Source organism: Pongo abelii, chromosome 15 (assembly GCF_028885655.2).
Source record: "Pongo abelii isolate AG06213 chromosome 15, NHGRI_mPonAbe1-v2.0_pri, whole genome shotgun sequence".
Lineage (NCBI taxonomy): Eukaryota > Metazoa > Chordata > Mammalia > Primates > Hominidae > Pongo > Pongo abelii.
The window spans coordinates 54,939,421-54,955,217 of NC_072000.2; the positions used below are offsets into that span (position 1 = coordinate 54,939,421).

A 15,797-nucleotide genomic window follows, 5' to 3' on the forward strand; every position below is an offset into this window, starting at 1 on the left:
ATTTATTTTACAGCCTCTTAATTTTGTAAGGAACTCTAAAAGTGTATTGGAAGTGAACAGAACATTATTCAAAAATGTCATCAATGCATTATAAATGCTTACGAGAAAGACTGAAACCACCATCATTCCTTAAGGTACAGCAAAACAGCATCTGAAATTTGTTTATTCAGACTTTGGAAACTTCCTATAATAAGAGGAGGATAAAAGCTTTCTCTCTTCATTTTCTTAAACTATTTAAATGGATAATGAATAGAGTTCCCAGCTATATGGGTCATGTTTACTAAGTCTCAACAATACAATCATTGTTAAGAGTAAAAAGCTGCAATTTGCACTAATGAACAAGAAAGACCTAATCAAATGCTGGGTTTCTAGATGAGCATCCTTTGGATTTGGGCCATAATTTTAACAGAGGAGACATTCACATTTGTCACAGGAAAGAAAAAAGAACATATTTTTCTTTCCTGTGCTGTTTTATTGATCTGTCTTGAGGTGGCCATTCTCTTCCCTGTGTCTTTGCATTCTTGGGGCCTGTATATGGCTTTTCTCTCCAATATACAGGAAGCAGGTAATGAGCCCCTGAGCTTAGCTCTAGCACTGCCCTGCTTGTTTGTAGCCATTAACTTGAACTTATTCTGGTCTATATGCCACTGGGGGACTGGCCATTATTCTATTAGAAGATAAGGGCTGTAAAGCAGCACAGGCATTGAATGATCCTTTTTAAAATCCCAATGGGACATTTAGGATGACTGTAGGAACTACCCTTTTATCTGCCTTGGGAAAGGAATAGAAAGAAATGTTAGTAAAACCCACCCTGGAGTCTTAGCACAGAGCTAGCCCCCTCCAGTATCCATTCCTTTAGGGTATCTGAAATTCACTAAAAGTCTCTCCTATCAGAGATGATCAACCTTTTTACATATTTACAAAACACAGCTAGAGAGTTGTTTGATAAAGTGTATAACTTTGCATGTGGAGGCTTATTCACATGGCTCTACCCATCCCTTTTTTTTTTCCCTCAGTATAGTATTGTCTTCCTTCTTATTCTTTCTTTTTTAAAAAATTCAATTATGAACCTTTCTCTTTCTACACATTTATATTCTATTGATACAGCCCCCTCCATGAGAAGTCCAGAAGAGGTACTTATTTTGCAATTTTCAAAGAATAGGGGTCAGTCCTTATCTTAACAAACCATGGTTTAGCCTTAGAATCATCATGGCAAGTTTCTCAAATACTGATGGTGACCCCACCCACTACTGGGAAAGAATCTCTCAGTGGCGGGGCTGGCATCTGTACTATGATGAAGCTACCTTGGTGATTCTATGTGTACTTCTGGTTAAGAATCTCGATGTTCAAACAGACTCCTTGAGGGAGGGGAGGGAGGGCGAGACCTCAACTTTGCTCATGCTGTGTTCTCAGTGCCAGCACAGTGCCCGGCATAAAAAAGACACCGAATGCCCCTCTGAGGCTTTATTTCCTTAGCTTCCAGGACATGTCTGCTACAGAGTGGGTGCTCAATAAATATTGAATTATTTGTGACTTTTAAAAAACTTGGATATTAAAAAATTTACAACTGGCTGGGCATGGTGGCTCACGCCTGTAATCCCAGCACTTTGGGAGGCAGAGGTGGGCGAATCACCTGAGGTCAGGAGTTCTAGACCAGCCTGGCCAACATGGTGAAACCCCATCTCCACAAAAAATACAAAAATTAGCTAAGTGTGGTGGCACGTGCCTGTAATCCCAGCTACTTGGGAGGCCGAGAGATGAAGGTTGCAGTGAGTCAAGATCGCGCCACTGCACTCCCGTCTGAGTGACAGAGCGAGATCTGTCTCAAAAAAAAAAAAAAAAAAAAAAAAAAAAAAAAAAAAAAAAATTACAACTCCTGCTGAAATGTCAAATCTCAACCTTGGCCTGAACTTGGGAAAAGTCAAGGTTTTTTTTGTTGTTGTTGTTTGTTTGTTTTTGTTGTTGTTTTTTTGATTGCTTAATGGGGATCTGCTATTTAGATTTAATTTAAAAACCCACATTTTAATGAATCATAGTAAACTGGTTTTCTCTATAAATCTTGGCAATTTACTCACCATGTACAGCTGACTCACTTTATCTTGACACTTGACATAGGCTTCATAGTCTGCAAAGACTTTAAACCTTTTATTTTGTGATTGGAAGAGGAAAAAAAAACAGTCAAAAGCTTCATTAATAGATACATGCTAAAATTCCATGTAAAATCATCTTTTGCTTAATATCAGGCATGGCTGGTTTACCAAATTCATATTTCTGTTTGTAAGACTTTTAACCAGCCCTCAACCTTCTTATGGTTCTCACATGTGAGAATGTCATCACTTGGATGCATTTGGAAGTTGGGAATATCAGTGGAAGGAGAAAAAGAGAATCAGATTTGTGTGTGTTATTCTTAAACCTTACTGGCATCGTTGGTGGAGAATATCTAACTTTTTTCCCAAGCCTAAATTACCTGAGCAGATCACGCTAATCTATGCTAATCTACATGAGTGGGTTTAAGTTGGTTTAAGATTGGTTTAAGATTTTCTTGTTGGTTTTAGAGTTGGTTGGTTTAAGATTTTCTTGTCCCCCTTTCATGATCCAAATAGCACCATCTTCTTATGGGAACTCACCTGTCATGATAAAATAGCATGTTGATGATCTCTTTGAAGAGGTCAGGCTGCTTGGGAGAAAAAAAGCCATTGTCAATTTGATCAATGACCAGCTTCAGCTCTGGAAGTGCCTCATAGTATTCTTTTGCCTCGTACCTGTCGGGTAGGGGTGGGTGGGTGATGAGAAAAAGGCTCTGTTATTGTGTTGTGTGATTAACAACACACTAGACACTGCATTCACTGTGAAAAAATACATTCAGAAATACTAGCATTCAAAGAAGTCATTATAGATTTCACCATGAGTATATATAACTTTTAACTAGATCTCTAAGTTCTTCTCCCTGTAAATTTGATTCCTTATAAGCAAAGACACTAAGAACAACAGATAATGAAAACTCTAGTCAAAGATCAAGAGTCTGATGTGGTAGAATACAGCAAGGTCCATTTCAAAGCAGACTTTATGGCTCTAAATGAACATTGTATTAAGTAGATCAGTTGCTTTTTGGATCCACAGATTCTCAAAAGTTGTTGCTACTGAGGGAAACTGACTTCCAAGGGTCAGGAAGTATATTCAACATCCTCCAAATGTTGCTTCTTTGGGCAGTACTCTTTATTTTGTGCTTGAACTCAGGTTAATAAGCCCATCCAGATATTAAGTGAAAATAAATGTTTCCAATTACTTCTGTACATCCGTATCTATTCTCTATCACATTTTAGTCAATTTCTTTGATATCTTAAAGGAGCACTAGATCATGATTTAAATTATAGGTAACCCTTCCAACTAGAAACTGGTTCATCTTTTGATCAAAGTAAAAATCATACATATGGAGGAAAAATAGCTCTTTGAGGCCAGCTCTGCAATGGCCGATAACAAATAGCAACTCCTCCATGTGTCTGTACTTTTACTTGCTGGGTTTAATAATATTAATCTGTGGCCGGGAGGCTCTCCTGCCTCATCATGGGAGATGTTCTGCTGCCACCTCTTATGTGATCCAGCCTCAGTGGGATATCTGTGTGGGCAGGAAGCCCTCTCAGGTCACACACCTTCTGCGGGGGAGGGGGGGTCCTGCCTAGCAAAGAGAAGCTGTTGTCTCACCCTTTCTTGTCCAAAGCAGCCACATCATCTACCCTCATGCCAAAGATGAACAGGTTCTCTTCCCCGGCTTCTTCTGCCATTTCCACGTTGGCCCCATCCATGGTCCCGATGGTTAGGGCCCCATTTAGCATGAACTTCATATTGCCTGTCCCCGAGGCTTCGGTGCCTGCAGTGGAAATCTGCTCTGACAGATCTGTGGCTGGAATGACTGCAAGAAAGGTAAGTTAAAATTAGTAATTTTGTCTCTCTAGATCTGCTTGTATTGTATTGAAGCATTTATGAAGTTGGGCTGTTTTGATAATTAAAGTAATACATGCACATTAAGATAAACATTCAAATGGTCTAGAAGGCAGATCACACTCTTTCGCCTTGACTCAGGCAACCACTTTTGTCCATTTTATATGTTTATATTTCTTTCTCGAGCTATAAACTTTGAAGAGTATCTATTGACTATGACAAACATTGATACTACATTTCTCTTCTTCCTTTTATCCCTTCCAATTTTTGCTACGGTTTTATTTTTATTTCTCCTACTTTATAAAATATATTGAAATTTTTCTTTTTTTCTTTTTTTTTTTTTTTTTTTGGTACAGGGTCTCACTCTGTCACCCAGGGTGGAGTGCAGTGGTGTGATTACAGCTTACTGCAGCCTTGACCTCCTAGGCTCAAGCAATCTTCCTGCCCCAGCCTCCCAAGTAGCTACAACTACAGGCGAGCACCATCATGTCCAGCTAATTTTTAAAAATTTTTGTAGGTATGGGGTCTCCCTATGTTGCCCAGGCTGAACTTCTCTCTCTTGATCCATAACATTCAGAGTGTCTCTCCAGGACTCCTCTTTGGCAACCTGAGGAGACTGGATTGTCTGCATTCCTTCTACTTCTCACCTCCTTCCTTCCACTTTCCCTGCAGGGAAATAAGCCACACGTAATTGAGGTGTGCCTGGGGCTAGACATCTAGCCTCTGACCTTTCAGGCTGATTTGCACGCAAATTAGAGCTGCCTGAAGCACTTCCTTTGACTACAAAGGTCAGGACCACTTTTCTGCTTTACTCTGAGAGCTTATTTGTGGATTAGATGTATCTTCTTTTGCATCCCTAGGAACCTGGCTCTTTTCTCTTAATGCAGAGAGTTCTTAAACAGTAACATCAGAGGACCTAAAAACATCACAAAAAGAAAAAGCACCCTTTCTACTTTCAGTTTGGGAAGTGGGTGAATACACAGTTGGGCATTTGCATGTGGATAGTGCTCTGTGAGCTTCTGACCCAAATAACCAAAGGTCCCAGTGGAAGAGAAAGGAACACTGGCTTCTTGCCCATCTGGCTGTCCCCATGTGGGAGCATCATGCTTGATGCTGAAGTGCCCATGTGAGGCACATCTAAGCCTCGTGCTTTGGCAGCCTGACATCTGCCCTCATTTATTGTTGCTACAAGAGCAAGTGACAGCACTTCTTCTCACAGAGTGACCAAAGGAATATCTGAGGACTGGGGATTTGGTGTTCTTTTGCAAAACTGGGGCTGGGAACTGAAGACTTTTCCTCTATTTTATAGAGCGGGTTCTGAATGATGCTGAAACCTCAGGGCTGCCTCCCCCAGTACATAGCTCTCACTGGCTTGGAAGAAAATGTACTTGCAAGTATAATCCTGTGATACTGACTCCAGGACATCAATTTCATTGTGACTTGGGTCACTTTAAAACCTCTTAGCGTAGGCCCTTATTCTGCACAAGAGTGACACCTATCCTAAGTTACTAGCTCCTGGAGGTTGGCTGCCCCATCTTTCATACCATGTAATCTCTAGAGTTTGCCCTGGCCCCTGCATATTTTGCAATGAGGGTAGTACCTTTTTCAGCAAGAGATACTCTGTAGTTCTCCAAGAAGATGACTTTCAACTTGCTTCCAACCATGGGGTCATTGTTCACCACATCTGCCACTGAAGTGATCAGCTTTATGATCATTTTGGCCATGTGATATCCTGGGGCAGCCTTGGGGAAGAAGGTCAAACGCATTGACAGAAGGCAGCCATGATGAAGTAGAAGAATGGCAAGAGATTAGAGCCCTCAAGTCCCCATTGAATAGATTCAACTTACTTTACCACCAATGATAACTGTCCTTGGCACGAATAACTTCTTAGGGTCTTTCTTAATGCCTGAAAAAGATGGAGACATGGATGAAATGGAAGACAGCTGACGGTCAGGGCAGTGAGACCTATGCTGAGGCTGCTGCTTCCACCTGCAAGGGGGCTTGTTGGCTACAGGGCTGACTCACGGTTGTACATCGTGATCACATGCAGACAGTTCAAGAGCTGTCGCTTGTACTCGTGTATCCTCTTCACCTGGACATCAAACATGGAGGATGGGTTGATCTTCACTTTGTACTTGGTCTCCAGGAACTGAGAAAACTTCAGCTTATTCTCCTGTTGAGACAGTGCATGGTGCCAGAGCTCTTTTGGCTTTGAAGCATTGGGTGGCCCAGTTTTTCTTTTTTTTGAGACGGAGTCTCACTCTTTTGCCCAGGCTGGAGTGCAGTGGTATGATCTCAGATCACTGCAGCCTCCACCTCCCATGTTCAAGTGATTATCCTATCGGGGATTACAGGTATACGCCACTACTGCCTGGCTAATTTTTGTATTTTTAGTAGAGACGGGGTTTCACCATGTTGGCCAGAGTGGTCTTGAATGCCTGACCTCAGGTGATTCACCCTCCTTGGCCGCCCAAGTGCTAGGATTACAGGGATGAGCCACCGCGCCTGGCTGGGTGGTCTGTTTTTAAAAACTACAGGATAGGCCGGGCGTGGTGGCTCATGGCTGTAATCTCAGCATTTTGAGAGGCCGAGGCGGGTGGATCACTTGAGGTCAGGAGTTCGAGACCAGCCTAGCCAACATAGTGTAACCCTGTCTCTACTAAAAATACAAAAATTAGCCGGGCGTGGTGGCGGGCGCCTGTCATCCCAGCTGCTTGGGAGGCTGAGGTAGGATAATCGCTTGAACCCGGGAGGTGGAGGTTGCAGTGGGCCGAGATTGTGCCACTGCACTCCAGCCTGGGCAACAGAACGAGACTCTGTCTCAAAAAATAAACAAACAAAAACTACAGGATAAACTTTCACAGTGAGTGCCCAGGAGGGGACCCACACCTGGAAGGCTCACCTGCTTCACCTTGGCAAGTTCCCGGAGGAAGACATCATCACCCAGGAAGCTGTGGAGCTTGGTCAGCTGGCTCAGGTCTTTCACATAGTCTTCTCCAATTTTCTTTAAATTCAAAGGAAAAGGTGACTTCAATTTGGGGATGGTAATCAAGTCCAAATGGGCAGTTTCTGTTAGTATTTCTCTCTGTCACCTACCACAGTATAGTTCACATATCACACAGAACATGGGATAGTTTGACTCAAAGAAGAGGCTATAAAGTCTACGTGGGAAGAACACTTTTGCTAGTATCTTAAATGTAGTTTCAGCAGTTTTTAAAAATTATTTTTATTTTTTAATTTATTTTTATTTATTTATTCATTTTTTTTGAGATGGAGTCTCGCTCTGTCGCCCAGGCTGGAGTACAGTGGCATGATATCGGCTCACTGCAAGCTCCACCTTCCAGGTTCATGCCATTCTGCTGCCTCAGCCTCCCGAGTAGCTGGGACTACAGGTGCCTGCCACCACACCTGGCTAATTTTTTTTTGTATTTTTAGTAGAGACGGGGTTTCACCATGTTAGCCAGAATGGTCTTGATCTCCTGACCTCGTGATCTGCCCTCCTCGGCCTCCCAAAGTGCTGGGATTACAGGCGTGAGCCATCACATCCAGTCTAAAAATTATTTTTATTTTTATTTAATTTTTTTGGAGACAGGATCTCACCCTGTCACCCAGGCTGGAGAGCAGTGTCGTGATCATAGCTCACTGCAGCCTTGACCTCCTGGGCTCAAGCAATCCTCTTGCCTCAGCCTCTGAGTAGCTAGGACTACAGGTGCATGCCACAACATCTGGCTAATTTTTTTATTTTTGTAGAGATGGGTGGTGGTGGTGGGGGTGGGTCTCATGTTGCCCAGGCTAGTTTCAAACTCCTGGCCTCAAGTGAGTCTCCTGCCTAGGCCTCCCAAAGCACTGGATTACATGCATGAGCCATCACACCCAGCCAGCTTCACTGGTATTAAAGTGTTAAAAACAGGAAATCTACTTATAAGAGTGACCAGGAACCCAGGTTCTGTTAGTTACTTATATGGGCTTTGTTATCCTCTTTTACTAGAGAAAACCATCTTCTATGTGAGTGTCCTATGAATACTGTTAGCTGCAACTAGCTACATAATTTGCAGGACCTTTTGTTCAAAAATTAAGAATTTCAAGATGACGGCTGTGTGTGATGGCTCATGCCTGTATTCCCAGCACTTTGGGAGGCCAAGGGGGAGCAGATCACCAGAGGTCAGGAGTTCAAGATCAGCCTGGCCAACATGGTAAAACCACGTCTCTACTAAAAATACAAAAATTAGCTGGGCATGGTGATGTGTGCCTGTAATCCCAGCTACTCGGGAGGCTGAGGCAGGAGAATCGCTTGAACCCGGGAGGTGGAGGTTGCAGTCAGCAGAGATTGCACCACTGTACTCCAGCCTGGGCAATAGAGTGAAACTCTGTCTCAATAATAATAACAATAATAATAATAATAATAATAATAATAATAATAAATAATTTCAAGATGACTACAGCAGAGAATTAAACCCAGCATGGAGCCCTGTGTGACTGCACAAGCCACATGCTGAGGAAGCCAGCCCAGCTGCAGACTGGATTTACAAGTTACAAGTATAGTCATATGCCTCTTGCATTCGAGTCAGGCCTCCTTTCCTCTCAGCACTACCCAGTTACCTCTGCTATGAGCTCTGCAAGTCCTGGGTTGCAGAGTAGGAGCCAGCGCCTTGGAGTGATCCCATTGGTTTTATTCTGAAACTTGTCAGGTTCTAGTTCACTGAAGTCCTTGAATCTGGAGACGGAGGAGACACATCACTGAATTTGGCTGAAACGGCAAAGGGTCCTGCACACTGGACAAAGTTTGAAGTTATATTCAAGAAGCCAAGTGCAGGCTTAGAAAGGTTAAATAAAGGTGGAGGGACAGGCTGACAGTAGCTGTGGCTGTCATTTAAATAGAAATTCATTTGCAACTCAAAAGAATTACCAGAAAAATTTCAAATCCAGTCACCTCCATCTGACTTCTTCACACTGACATATATACCACATTTTCAGTAGAATAGTTTTTTGGTATTTTGTTTGTTTGTTTGTTTGTTTTGGCTCCTATGTCTAGAATTAAGATGGCTCTAAGAGGAAAGCATTTTTTTCTTTCCTTTTCTTTTTTTTTTTTTTTTTAGAGAAGAGTTTTTTGTATAGAAGAAAATACTTTTAAATCTTTGAACAAGGCCTTTCCTCATCCCTAAGTGCAACCCTGCATTTAGTAGCATCATTCCATTCATGGATCAGTGTCAGACCCACTGCCAGAGTAATGGAGGCTCACACTTTAGTCTTCACGATGTCTGAGTGGATTTTAGCCACGCCATTCACAGCATGGGAACCGACAATGCAGAGATGGGCCATGTTGATCCTTTTGCTTCCTTCCTCTTCTATCAGAGACATCCTTCTCAGACGGTCCACATCTTTAGGAAACAAGGCCACAATTCTCTAGCCAAAGGAAGAGAAAGCCCTTGCTGGTCACTCAGGTTTAAAGCAACATTGGGATAACGCTGTTCATGTCTTAAGCAAAATCTTCGGTCTACTCAATATAAACTTCACTTCCACGGGGAGAGGTTGAGTTAGCTCTACGGAGGTGCCATCCCTCCATTTCAGCACTTTCAAAAAGCTGCCTTTGCTGGAGCCCCACTCGGACTTGAGTACTTTTGCTGTATCAATGATTGAAAGATGTTTGGTAAGAGGGAACACTGTAGCCATCTGTAACACCTTAAGACCTTACGCTCATGAACAGAAAAAATCTCTCAAAATGACTTACATCTAAATGCTTCTGATTTATCTCATAAATGATTTCCAAATGTCGAGGGAGCAGCTTCTCCACCAGGTCCACGGGCCAGCGCTCCAGGGCTTCCGGGAGCACTGTGTGGTTGGTGTAGGCGAAGGTCTTCTGGGTGAGCTCCCACGCCTGGGGGAAAGGAAGGAGTCAGCTGCTTGCCCTGAAGGTGGGCACCCACTGCACAGGCCAAATCCTTCTTCAACACCGCTCTGCCTGCAACAGTGTGCATAGTCAGAGCACTCAATTCCACTAAGTTCCTGAATAGTCCAGATAATAGAAACATGTTCTGGGTGTGAGGGGGAAGCCATTTGTAAAGCTACTGATGAAACTTAAGACAGCATTCTGATCAATCTATCTACTATCCTTACGTGTCTTTCATTTATTAAATACACAAAGATTGAGGGATAAAAACATAAATAGTGCTCTCAGCAAGTACAAAGTATGTAAAATGCTGACTTCTAAAGCTATGGGGACACTCAATTAGCTGTCTTCTGAGGTTAGATAATTTAATTTTTAATATTTTTCAACACAAAAATGGTAAACACAATACAAGCCTTAATACAGCTATTGATTTGTGTCCCATTAGGAATGTACTCATTTATTTTATAGTCTTACTCCCTGTAAAACTCTAAGGATGGAAAATGTCAGCGTCAGGGAAAATATACCTTTAACTGTTGAAAGTTAGCAACAATAACTTACTTTGAAAAACTAAAAAGGGAGTTTTGGCAGTCTTTCAACTGCAGCCATTCTGGTTAATTAAAGGAAAAAGAAGCCAAACTATCCAGACCTTGGACCAGGGCAGTTTTTCAATATCCACAAAAATCCTCATCAGCTCAGGGATGGCGAGTGCAGGGTGAGTGTCATTCAGCTGGATGGCCACCTGGGTGGGGAAAGACATCAACATGAAGGCAACGGATGGCTCAGGGTCTGGCTTCTTTGTCCTAACACATCTGGAGAAAGCACTGGATGATATGCCCACCTTCTATGAAAGGCTTGATGCACACTATTCCTGCTCAACGTTTTTAGCACTGAGAGAGGGGAATTAATCTGATAGGAAATCCCAGTCAATCCCTCAGTGGACCCCAACTGCATCCACAGACTAAATACTTGCCTGATCTGGAAAGGCATCAAACACAGTTCCCGCACCACGGGTGGAGCCAAACTTGGAGGCTTTGAAACGGCGGATGATATCTTGCAAGGTTGCAGCCACTACAAAGTATTCCTGCTTCAGTCTTAGCTCCTTCCCTTCAAAAAACTTCAAGCCAGAGAGATAGAATAAAAATGGTTCATACTGTAGGTGTGGCCAACATGTGACTGGTGTCTCCTGCACTGGGAATTTTAAGACTAAGGCCCATTGGACATCTGCTGAGGGGTGGTGGTTTGAATGCCAAACTGTGAGCCTTTGCTCTTTCCTGAGACCCCATGAAAATGGCAGTAAAAGGATCCTCTAAAGGCATACAGATAAAAGATAAAGAGGTTGGGATAAAGATAATAGCAACAAACTTTTAGAGGCTGAAAACCAGATGCATGAGTGGTAAGTGATTCAGAAGATCCAAGACAGCCAAATCCTGACCTGGCAGTGGGGAAAAGCCAAAAAGCAACTCAGTGTGTACACTGGAGCTCCCCAAGGCTCAGGAATTGGTAGTACCGAGTACTCGGAAGTAGGGAAGAAGATGAAGGAAAAGGTTAATGACAGCCTGAGGACACTTGGCCACCAACCTTATCCCCAGTTCCTGCAGCTGAGCACAACCAGCACATGACCACCCTCCTGCCTGCAGTCACATTCCTAGCAGGCAACGTATCAGGAAGCACTGGCAGCCATGGACCGTGTGGAGAACCACGACTGGCTGAGAATGCCCTACATGACTGCGAGACAGGATTGCAGCCAGGCTATGGTGTGCAGGGTGGAGGCCTTAGAGGCCATGATGGCGGCCAGCTTCCAAGTTCCTCCCACATAGATTTGCTGTCGGTCAACTCAACCGTGTAAATGTCACCAAGAAATGGTCCTAACCCTGAGCCATCACACTTTGATTTTTATAGATCATGGAGCTGCCCTGTCTTTACCTGGTCGTAGAATTAAAAGCTGTAACTTCTATTAAAAATGTGAGCCTTGACTAATATCCAGAATCTACAAGGAACTCAAACAAATCAGCAAGAAAAAAAAAATCCCATGAAAAAGTGGCAAAGGATATGAATAGACAATTCTCAAAAGAAGATATACAAACAGCCAACCAAACATATGAAAAAATGCTCAATATCACTAATTATCAGGGAGATGCAAATTAAAATCACAATGAGATACCACCTTACTCCTGCAAGAACGGCCATAATTAAAAAGTCAAAAAACAATAGGTGTTGGCATGGATGTGGTGAAAAGGGAACACTTTTTACACTGCTGGTGGGAATATAAATTAGTACAGCTACTATGTTAAACAGTATGGAGATTCCTTAAAGAACTAAAAGTAGAACTACCATTTGATCCAGCAATCCCACTACTGGATATCTAGCCAAAGGAAAAGAAGTCATTATATGAAAAAGACACATGTACACACACACATGTTTATAGCAGCACAATTCACAATTACAAAGATGTGGAATCAGTCTAGGCGCCCATCAACCAACAACAATATGTGGTATATATATACCATGGAATACTACTCAGCCATAAAAAGGAACAAAATAATGTCTTTTGCAGCAACTTGGATGAAGCTGGAAGCTATTATTCTAAGTGAAGTAACTCAGGAATGGAAAACCGAATATCGTATGTTCTCACTTGCAAGTGGCAGCTAAGCTACGAGGATGCAAAGACATGAGAATGATGTAACGGACTTTGGGGACTTGAGGGATAAAAGACAATTTATTGGGTGTACACTGCTCAGGTGACAGGTGCGTAAAGTCTCAGAAATTACCACTAAAGAACTTATCCATGTAACCAAAACTACCTGTACCCCTAAAACTATTAAAATTAAAATTTTAAAAATGATGAGCACCCCACCCCCCAAATGTAAGCCTTGGACCAGAGTCCTATTAAAACTAATGAATATGAGCATAGAGGTCTGCATACAGAATATCTGGGGCTCTGAACTCCCTAATACTTAAAAGTATAATCACTGACCTATGCCAGGGCTATGGCCAAGTTGAGGAGAAGAATGAATTTGTTATTGTAATTACAGTATAAAAGGATTTATCAGCTTACTCTTAAAAACAAACAAACAAAAACATGATCCTGAGAACTCCCTTTTACCCAAGAAATCTAGTCAACTTTTTACCCCATGCTAACTTAGTATATATTGTCAGTTACTGCAGACGATTATTTCCCAGTAAAATTAGTTTTGGTCCTTACTGAAGACAGGAGGATGAATTTCAAGCCCCTGCAGACTGGGTTTAGGTTGGCAGTATGGTCCCAGACTTGGAAGAACTCTTACTTTGATCCTGACATAGAATAACTTTTTGCTTTGGGTTAGAGATTTCTCTGAAATGTACTGAAGCCACCAGGTTTTCCACAAAGGAATAATAACATATACCATTAGGTTCCTAAAAATGCTCCAGCAAAATCCACATAATCATCTTCCCTTCTGAGAAATTATGATTTAACACCAGGTGGACATCTGGTATTAAGGACTATTTATGTCCTAGTCCCCCCAAGATCCTTGTCTTCTGCCATCTTTGTAAAGCAGAGTGCTAATTTTATTGCTTCTGAGACCACTTTAAAAAAATCATTACAGCTTCATGAAAATGATTTTACCCATAGAGAAGTTTAGAGTTACATATATTTAAAACAACTAAGAATCAATAGCAGTGATTTGAGATCCAGTTCCAAGTGGTGTGTGTGTATGTGTGTGTGTGTGTATGTGTGTGTTTTGAGACAGAGTCTCACTCCATCACCTAGGCTGGAATGCAGTGGTGCAATCTCGGCTCACTGCAATCTGTCTCCCAGGCTCAAGCGATTTTCCTGCCTCAGCCTCTCCAGTAGCTGGGATTACAGGCGCCTACCACCACACCTGGCTAATTTTTTGTATTTTTAGTAGGGACGGGGTTTCGTCACGTTGGCCAGGCTGGTCTTGAACTTCTGGCCTCAAATGATTTGCCCGCCTCACCCTCCCAAAGTGCTGGGATTACAGGCATGAGCCATTGCACCTGGCCCCAAGTGTTTTTTTTTTTAACTAAGCTATATTTACAATAAAATTAGAATAATCGACTATAAGAAAAAGATACAAGTCAGTGGCAGAAGAAACAGATGTTTGTTCATGGGTCTGCCCCAGGGTCTCTGACTCCATCTAGCATCAGGGCAGAGGACCAGAAAGAGCCTAGTCAGTGAGAGAAGAGGTGAGGCAGAAAATATTCAGTGACTTCTGACTTTGCAGATAAAATTTCTATCTGGAAAGGAAGTAGTGCTTCACCAGTGATTTACTTCATCTCTTATATCCAGGTTTTGTTTCAAAATACATCTCTAGAACTTCCCAATTAGTGATGGGGTCACTAATCAAGGGCAAAATACCAATTCTGATTTCATGAACTATACAGATTTGTTTTCCTTACTTGGTTGGGAGGGGAAATCTAGACAATTCAGGGAGAAATATGGAGCTTGTTCTGCACATGGAAAAACATCAATATTAAATGTGTTTTATAGGTTACTGAACAGGCTCTTGTGAAATAAGCTGCTTCTGTTGCCACTAAGAAAGCAACCTTGATCACTCACATTGTCATTGGGGTAGAGGACCCGGGAGATGTTCTCGGCCAGGTTTCGGTCCAGCACAGCCTGAATGTAGTCTCCAACATTAACTAGGGGAAAGTTAGAGAAACAATAAATAGAGAAAGCAGCCATTGTTGTTGGAAACCTCTTGATCTCACTGGCTCTGTGCTGTGTGTCATGTGGGATTCCTAAAATTTCTAAAAATCCCAAAGGATTTCAACACACCGTCATGCTGGACTTCACATGAGAATTGCTTTAAAAACGCCCTCCCTACTTCCTCCATACAATGCCTGCTTAGTCACTGAAGTTCAGATCAGAAACTCAGGCTTTTTTGTTTGTTTGTTTCAAGCTCAATTTGGTTCTAACTACCAATCAAAAAGATTAAGCACACGCATAAAGAAACCAAGGCCTGTGCTGTACTCACAGTCTCTGAGGTTAAAGTCATTCGGTGCCCGAGCAGACCAGAGGCGCATGGTGTTGACAGTGTTATTCATGTAGCCGGGCACTGGGGTGTCATATGGCAGAGCCAGGACCACCTGCGGGATTAAACAGAAGCAGCTGCTCATTGTTTCCCAAGTGTGATGACATAGGTTGAACAAGGGGCTGGGAGACTGCAGTGGAATTCTATTCCTGGCTCCATCACCAACTTAAATTGTGTGAGGCCTAAATGGAGAAGAGGGTCTCAGAGCTGCAGAGGGTATTAGAGGAACATGCGGTTCCTCCCCCACCTGGTACAATCTAGTGACTGAAACCATCCACACTGATGGTCATTTACAGTATTTCTACATTGACTCTCCATGTGCCCTTGCCCTGATATAAATGCAGTGGAATGGAATGATATGGTATTGGTATTCAAAAAAGTTTATCTTTTTTTTTTTTTTGAGACAGAGTCTCGCTCTGTCTCCCAGGCTGGAGTGCAGTGGTGCAATCTCGGCTCACTGCAAGTTCACACCATTCTCCTGCCTCAGCCTCCCGAGTAGCCGGGACTACAGGTGCCTGCCACCATGCCCGGCTAATTTTTTTGTATTTTTTAGTAGAGACGAGGTTTCACCGTGTTAGCCAGGATGGTTTCGATCTCCTGACCTCGTGATCCATCCACCTTGGCCTCCCAAAGTGCTGGGATTACAGGCGTGAGCCACCGCACCCAGCCAAAAAAGTTTATCTTTCATGTTTCAGATCAAGCCATTGCTCTAATAATAATAAAATATGATATGCAAACAAAGTGACAATGTGAATTTGTACCCACCAAAAAATAGCACTTAGAATATGTTTTGCATAGGTTTTTCAGTGATCTGATTTCAAGTATGATGAAAATAAATGGAATAGGAAATTTATGAAGCTATAACATCTCATATAATATTTAAAATGCTATGCTAGATTTTTAAAGTTGCATAAGGAGTTATTTTAGTGATTCCTATA

The 15,797-nt window shown here is 42.4% G+C and overlaps 1 protein-coding gene across 1 annotated transcript in view; it reads right to left on the minus strand.

Moving 5' to 3' along the window:
- Positions 1 to 15,797, minus strand: part of PYGL (glycogen phosphorylase L) — a 41,721-nt gene that overhangs the window by 3,244 nt on the left and 22,680 nt on the right. The window contains exons 6-19 of the mRNA XM_002824732.6: positions 14,803 to 14,914; positions 14,385 to 14,467; positions 10,797 to 10,940; positions 10,473 to 10,565; positions 9,668 to 9,814; positions 9,179 to 9,342; positions 8,539 to 8,653; positions 6,842 to 6,943; positions 5,965 to 6,112; positions 5,787 to 5,845; positions 5,540 to 5,681; positions 3,703 to 3,910; positions 2,628 to 2,762; positions 2,076 to 2,142 (exon numbers count right to left, since the gene is read on the minus strand). Coding sequence (XP_002824778.1) covers positions 2,076 to 2,142; positions 2,628 to 2,762; positions 3,703 to 3,910; positions 5,540 to 5,681; positions 5,787 to 5,845; positions 5,965 to 6,112; positions 6,842 to 6,943; positions 8,539 to 8,653; positions 9,179 to 9,342; positions 9,668 to 9,814; positions 10,473 to 10,565; positions 10,797 to 10,940; positions 14,385 to 14,467; positions 14,803 to 14,914 — 1,719 coding nt within the window. The remainder of the gene's footprint in view (positions 1 to 2,075; positions 2,143 to 2,627; positions 2,763 to 3,702; positions 3,911 to 5,539; positions 5,682 to 5,786; positions 5,846 to 5,964; positions 6,113 to 6,841; positions 6,944 to 8,538; positions 8,654 to 9,178; positions 9,343 to 9,667; positions 9,815 to 10,472; positions 10,566 to 10,796; positions 10,941 to 14,384; positions 14,468 to 14,802; positions 14,915 to 15,797) is intronic.